This window comes from Octopus bimaculoides, chromosome 14 (assembly GCF_001194135.2).
Source record: "Octopus bimaculoides isolate UCB-OBI-ISO-001 chromosome 14, ASM119413v2, whole genome shotgun sequence".
NCBI lineage: Eukaryota > Metazoa > Mollusca > Cephalopoda > Octopoda > Octopodidae > Octopus > Octopus bimaculoides.
Window position 1 is genome coordinate 6,531,742 of NC_068994.1, and position 7,051 is coordinate 6,538,792.

At 34.6% G+C, this 7,051-nt stretch overlaps 1 protein-coding gene across 1 annotated transcript in view; it reads right to left on the minus strand.

Annotated features, from left to right (window-relative positions):
- Positions 1 to 346: 346 nt before the first annotated feature.
- LOC106873392 (uncharacterized) overlaps positions 347 to 7,051 on the minus strand; it is a 9,919-nt gene continuing 3,214 nt past the window's right edge. Inside the window, exons 3-8 of the mRNA XM_014920738.2 lie at positions 6,116 to 6,219; positions 4,734 to 4,933; positions 3,606 to 3,737; positions 2,718 to 2,802; positions 2,120 to 2,330; positions 347 to 1,640 (exon numbers count right to left, since the gene is read on the minus strand). Of these exons, the coding sequence (XP_014776224.1) occupies positions 685 to 1,640; positions 2,120 to 2,330; positions 2,718 to 2,802; positions 3,606 to 3,737; positions 4,734 to 4,933; positions 6,116 to 6,219 (1,688 nt within the window). The 3' untranslated portion in view covers positions 347 to 684. The remainder of the gene's footprint in view (positions 1,641 to 2,119; positions 2,331 to 2,717; positions 2,803 to 3,605; positions 3,738 to 4,733; positions 4,934 to 6,115; positions 6,220 to 7,051) is intronic.

Sequence of the window (7,051 nt, forward strand, 5' to 3'; positions counted from 1 at the left end):
TATGTTTGTTAAACTTTTACAAGAGTGATGACAGACTTCTTGTAAAAGAATCATATATATACATATATATATTATTGAAACTAGCTGTAAAGACTTCACAAACCATTACTCAGTTGTGAAGTCTTTTCAGCTTCAACAAATTCATTTTACTCTACCTTCAGTATTCAAGTATTATTTTATCCACCTTTGTTTTGCACCTATGTACTCACATGTACATACATACATACTTACACATTATATATACACATACATATATATACATATATATATATATGACACACATGCGTGTGTGTGCACTTACAAGCATATGCATTCATTGGGCTTAGTTAAAAGGAAAAGACAAAAGAATGGTGCCTAAAAGCATCAGAATAAGAAAGCTTTCTCTTTATATATGTCAATATATATAACAATGTTTCATGATTTACTTTCAACTTTTGGCTTTGGCTTTCTTTCTAAACTATGTTGTTCACAGCCATTTTTTAAAAAACTGGAGATCACGTCACATATATATATATATATATATATACAGACTTTGCTCCAGTAAGGGTTACTTAGCTTGGTTTTGGTGTTCTCTCTGTCTCTCCTTCATTACTAAGTTCCTGCTCAAATGGAATTTCAATTGTTTTAAATACACAGACGGGAAAGAGAGAGAGGGAGAGATTTTGCGTTGGGTTGGGTTCACAATCAATTTTCCCCACAACCGGCCGACTCTTCTTGACCTCGAGAAATATTACTGCTCTCGTTTGAGTGTATAGGAGAGTTCTGACTGTCTACATACATCATCTTTGATTTGGGATTATTGGGGACAGAGTGTAGAGAAAGAGAAGGGGTTTGATGATTGGAGGTAGGAGTTAAAGATATGTCTGTTGGGAGAGGACATTGAGGAAAATTAGTTGTTAAAGTCTGTTGATTCTGAATACTCCGAGTTGAATACTTTGTCGTAGGAATATTAGGAGCTGGTACAGTATTATTATTTACTGCTAATTTCAAGTAAGGACCAATTTCACCCTGTTCTGTAGTAGCTGCATCGGAAGGTTGAGTTTGTTTATGGAAACTTTGAATGTCATTAATATGTTGGTTTGACGAGCCAATTTCGTGCTCCTCTCGACAGTTATGTGGTTTACACTTTGGTAACGAGCAACGAGTTGCTTTCGAGTAATTACACATAACAGAAGATGAATTATCATCAGGTTTATTCATTTTGGGATAGTTCTGTGTTGATTTCAAACTGGCACCAACTGGAAGTATTACATAATTAGGCTCTTGATTCAGTTCTTCATCACCATTCAGAGAGTGTTTTAAAGAATGGGATTTCAAAGAAGTATGTTCGGTTGTGTTCCTTAGCATGGTGGAAGTGTTGTTATAGCTGTTGGTCATTGACCTCATAGAGATCTTGTTACTTGGACTGGAAATGGTGTTGTAATGGGGGAAATTCTGGATACTTGCTTGTACTGGAGCTGATAGTTTGTTGAGGAGGGTGTCGATATTTTGGGTGTCAGTTCTGATCGGGTTGGCAGAGTGTGAAGAAGAAAGATTGAAATCTTCGTTAGCCTGCTTACAAAGCCAATCTTTGGCATCAAAGTTCTTCAAGATGACTTCCATTTGTAACTTTCTCTTACTCTCATCATTTTTCAAGAAATCTTAAAAGAAAAAAGTAAACAGGTAATTTATTAGCTATGAAATGAAAGAAATAATTTATTAATTATCCCCATCACCCACTTTATAGTCACCCATCCTGTCCCTTTATTAATACTCCCCACCTTATTGCCTCATCAATACCTGCCGTCTCTTCAATAAAACCCCATCCCCTCATTAATAAACTACCCAAACACACACTATCACCTCACTAATAAACTACACACAGTCACTTCATTAATAACCCCTCCACACACACTATCACCTCATCAACAATGTCCCACCCACTCATTAACATCTCCCCCATCACCTAATAAACACTTCCCATCATCTCATGTGATCTCATTACCAACTCTGTTACCTCATTAATAACCTAATTATCTTAACTTGAGAGTTGCAAATCAAAACAAAAACAATTATACAGTGGAATTAAATTAAAGTACAATAACTTCTGGAGAATAAATTAAAAATCAATAATAGGTACCTGTAATTAAATGATTATTGGTTGTAAGCCTTTGACAGTCTTTCTTGTCGTTATCAACGGCCTCAATAAATGCATGGACATTCTGAGGTGCAAATGAACTGTTTGACTGTGATGTCTTGTTCAGTTTGTTCACCTTTCTTTCATACACTTCGACTTCAGCTTCCAAGCGTTCCAACTGTTTCTCTTCATCAGATACCAGTGAGCTTATTTTCTAGAAAATTGAGAAAAACAAAACAAATGGTTTGCTTCTGGTGATACCATTAAAGGGAGAAAATCTCTTCTCGGTTAAGCTGAAGTTGACAAATACGTATCTATAATCTTTTCTTATACTTGCCTCAGTTATTTGACTGCAACTATGCTGGGGCACCACCTTGAAGGGTTTTACTCAAACAAATCAACCCCAGAACTTAGCCTTTTTTCCAAGCCTGTCCTTTCGGGGTTGATAAAATAAGTACCAGTCAAATATTAGGACCAACTTCCCCCTTCTCTCAAAAACTGAAGGCCCTGTGCCAAAATTTTAAACCATTATTGAATTTGATTTTATAAAAACTATGAAGAAATATTATATTTTGAAAAAATATTATATTTTCCAACTTACTTCAAGCTGTGTTAACAAGTTTGCTGAAAGCTCTTTAACCAAGCCAACTTCCCGAATATCTCCTCTTTCATCATTGAACCGATTCCTATCAGGTGAGAAAATATAAATTTTAATATGCGTTATTTGTGTTGTAGTTTGGAAGTATTGAGAAGTTTGAAAATAGAGTCTTTATGAACTGAAGTCAAATGATTACAGCCTAACTCTCAACAAGTAACATTTCAGAAAGTGTCACATCTTAGCAAACACTAACACAGCAAGTATGAAGTGTGTGTGTGTGTGTGTGTGTGTGTGCGCACACATGTATATATGCGTGAGTGTGTATGTGTACAGATTTGTGTGTGTGTGGATTTTAGTGCTTGCTAGGTTGTGGCACTTGCTGAAATGTTACTTGTTGAGTTTTTACGTGCTGAGCTGTGATGCTCTCCTAGGATATATATCTAAAAACAAACAAGGTTTTCTGGATAGCAACACAAAAATATCCAATATCTTGGTGAGCTGTGCTTTTCCCAAACCAAACATCACATTATTTCAGTTATGTGCAGAAGGGAAGTTTACGATAACAGCACAAAAGTAAAACAGAATATAAATTATATCTGTAGTGCTGCTTTAATAGTAGATTAGGAAGATCGTTCAATAGTCATGACTGGAAGAAGGGAAAGCAGGAAAACAATAGTTAAATGATACTATGCTTGTAACAATATGGACTACTAAAACAATTGGCAAAAATACATTACATGCTACCAAGTCAGCCTCAATTCCAAGGGACAGCCATAGTGTATGCATACATTTGACAGAATAGTCTGAAAGCTAACAGGTTAAAACAACATTTAAAACTGCATGAATAAATTATAATTACATTTTAAAGTGTAATTTATAAAAAATACATACTCAAACGTTTGCACAACAGTTTGGTAAATACCAGTTTGCAGGTTATTGGCTGTACCATATGGTTTGTATTGGGAATGTGTGGTGTCACCAAGGTTTATCACAGACAGTGAAATTGGTAAAAACTCATTAGAACTAGAAAATAAAAGAAATATAAACAAACAAGAATGAGAGATTGTAAATGAGACAAATACTAGATTCAAGGAGAAAGATAAATCTTTTCACCACGTAAATACTGATCAGTATATATAAAGGATAAAATCATTTTAAGAATAGGAAAATTTGCTGGCAACCAGCCGTGAGGATCGAATTCACACCCCACCAATATCCGGTTGGAGTGCTCTACCCTTTAAGCTAAACTGCCAACCAGCAAATTCTTCTGCAATTTTAGAAGTTATGAAGTCATCCACAAATGCTAGATGTCTTATTCTACAATATATTTCAATGCTTCGAAAACAAACTTATGTTTGTTTACATATGACATAATATATATGACATCTAGTGTTTCTGGATTACTTCATAACTTCTAAAATTGCAGAGGAATTCACCAGTCGGCAGTTCAGCTTTAAGGGTAAAGCATTCCAACAGAATATTGGAAGGGTGTCAGTTCGATCCTCATGGCTGGTTGCTGGCAAATTTTTCTGCTCTTAAAAGGACTTTATCCTTTATATATACAGTTCAGTATTTACATGTTGAAAAAAATCTATCTTTCTACTTGTTCAACAATACATTTCAACGCTTCGAAAACAAACTTATGTTTGTTTAAATATGACTAAATTCAAATTTCGGCACAAGACCAGCAATTTGGTGGGAGGGCATAAGTGGACTGCATCAAATCCCTGTCAGTTATCAACTGGTACTTATTTTATAGATCCCAAAAAGCATAAAAGGCTGTCGACCTTGGCGTATCCCTATTTCTGTTTGTCACCACCCAATGCTTGACGACTGGTATTTGTTTGAGCTACCTCGGGTTTCATGACCAGAGTGTTAAATTTACTTCATCGTTTCTTGTCGGTAACGTCAACATGGTAGGTGTATCAGTTCTGTGTGAGTTAAATAATGCTCACATATACAAGAAAACGTGAAGGCCAAATGAGCATTATTAATGAATAATGGTGGAAAATTATTTACCTGTGTGAAAACTTGTACAGTACATGATCATATGAATGCGTTGCCATGTTGTAAGAAGTGGAAGCTGTGGTTAAAAGGAAAACAAAATTCTCTGGTTGGGTAATATCCAGAAACTGCACCAGGTTCTTGTGAACAGCATTTTCTAAGAGAGAGACTTGTAAAGTGGAGTTCCGTCGGAAACGATACCAACCAACTATATCCTTGACATAAAAAAAAAAAAAATTATAATAAATCAACGGATGACAGAGTAATTCAAATTATTTGTCACAAACTATAAATACATCAAGTACAACAAAAAAATGATAATACTGTTTGTAAGTTTAACTGGAATGGTTTGAATACACAAATTTATTATTCAGATTGCTGGCAAATGTGATGCTTAATTATTTACATTGTTTTCAATTAATCATGCATTATATCATACCTTCAGTATTTTAATGAGATTGTAGGGTAGGTGTGAGAAACCAGTTGGAACATAAAACAGATAGAATATTTGAAGCAAACATGGCCTGTTTGAATGCTAAAAGGTCAAAATATTAATCAGTTTGTGCTATTTAAATGTTCTTCTAACTTTAGTGTGTTTCAGCCATCACCATCCTTGAGCACATCTACTTATTGCAAATAGCTGACAGAATTTTCATTCAGACAATTAACCCTTTAGTGTTCAGATTACTCTGTTGAATGTAATGTTTTTTCACTAAAATTGATTAGAATTAACCATGGATTATCTTATAGCGTTGCTGTTTCAATGATGTGATTGTTTATTTCTAGAATGTCAGTGTAGGCTAGGTGTGAGAGGCTAGATATGGCCAGTTCGAATGTAAAACATGTAGAATATCTGGGCAATACATAGCTGGTTTAAACACTAAAGGGTTAAGAAAGGTTTCTTAAATGTAACATAACCATTAAATAATGTAATTACACATGAGATGTGGGTTATGTAAGCTGGGGAAGGAAATAAAATGAAAAGATATGACCTCCCCACAAAACTGCCAACATATAAGCAATTTTTTTTCATAAGTTTGTACTAACAAACTGTGCCAGTTTAGTTTGTTTTCAATATTTATTATTATTATTATTAACAATAATTGTGCCAAGGTAGATATATGCTTACCAGGCTTCCTAACCTATGGTACTTGATCACCCACCTGTACTACAGCCAAATTAGGCAAAGGGCGATTTTTTTTTATATATTTACAAATATTAAAAAAAGTGTTTCTTGAATGCCAGCACTTATGGTGTCTAAGACCATATGAAAGTTTGTAAAAGTATATGTTAAAAAAAAATTAATCATTATAAATTTATAATCTAAAGAAACCAAATAATTTAGAAAAAAAAAAACATTTAAGATAAAATTTAAAGCAATGAATAAAGGTGCAAACCTTCTGTTTGTCTTTTAATATTGCTTTTAGGTTCTCAGGAATAATCTTTCCTCTTCGGTCGTAGAAACGATTTGTATGTGAACATGGGAGGTGAGAGGAGATATCTGTAGAGAAAGAGTAAATGAATGCATTTTATCAAATCAGATAAACAGGTTGAATATTATTATTATCATTATTATTACTACTGTAAGGAAGGACATCCAGCCATAAAAAACCATGCCAAAACAGACACAGAAGCATAGCACAGGTTCCTGCCTGGCCCATTTGTCTATCCTTTCTAACATTAACCACTTCTAAGGCAGCAAGCTGGTGGAATCGTTAGCACACTGGGCAAAGTGCTTAGCAGCATTTCATTTATCTTCACATTCTGAGTTCAAATTCCACTGAGGTCAACCTTGCCTTTCATCTTTTTGGAGTCAAAAAATTAAGTACCAGTTGAATACTGGAGTCAATGTAATCAACTTACCCCTACCCCTGAAGTTGCTGGCCTCATGCCAAAATTTTAAACCAATACTAACCACTTCTTACCATTTTTTTTTTTTTTCAGCGAGTTAATCAAAGCCCGGATCTAGTTCAAAACGGGGGCGCCAGTATTTTCTTAACGAAACACTTTGAAACTTGGGACACTGGTAGAATGTGTCATATAAAACATCTTTTTCTCTTAGTCTTCTTAAGAAAAATTATTATATTGCAACTTATTTCATGTTAAAGTTGTCGTATTTCTGTAATTTCAACCAATGACTGACGTCCATTCAGCCGATATACAGTAAGCGCTGACTACGTAAACAAATGATTCTCAAACGATTCTGGCGGTGATAAAATTATTATTTCCTTGTCAAAAAATGGCTGAAGCATATTGGCAGTAGCTAATAAACCTTTCTATTATAGGCACAAGGCCTGGTTTTTGAGGGAAGGGTTAGGGAAAATGTTGTACAC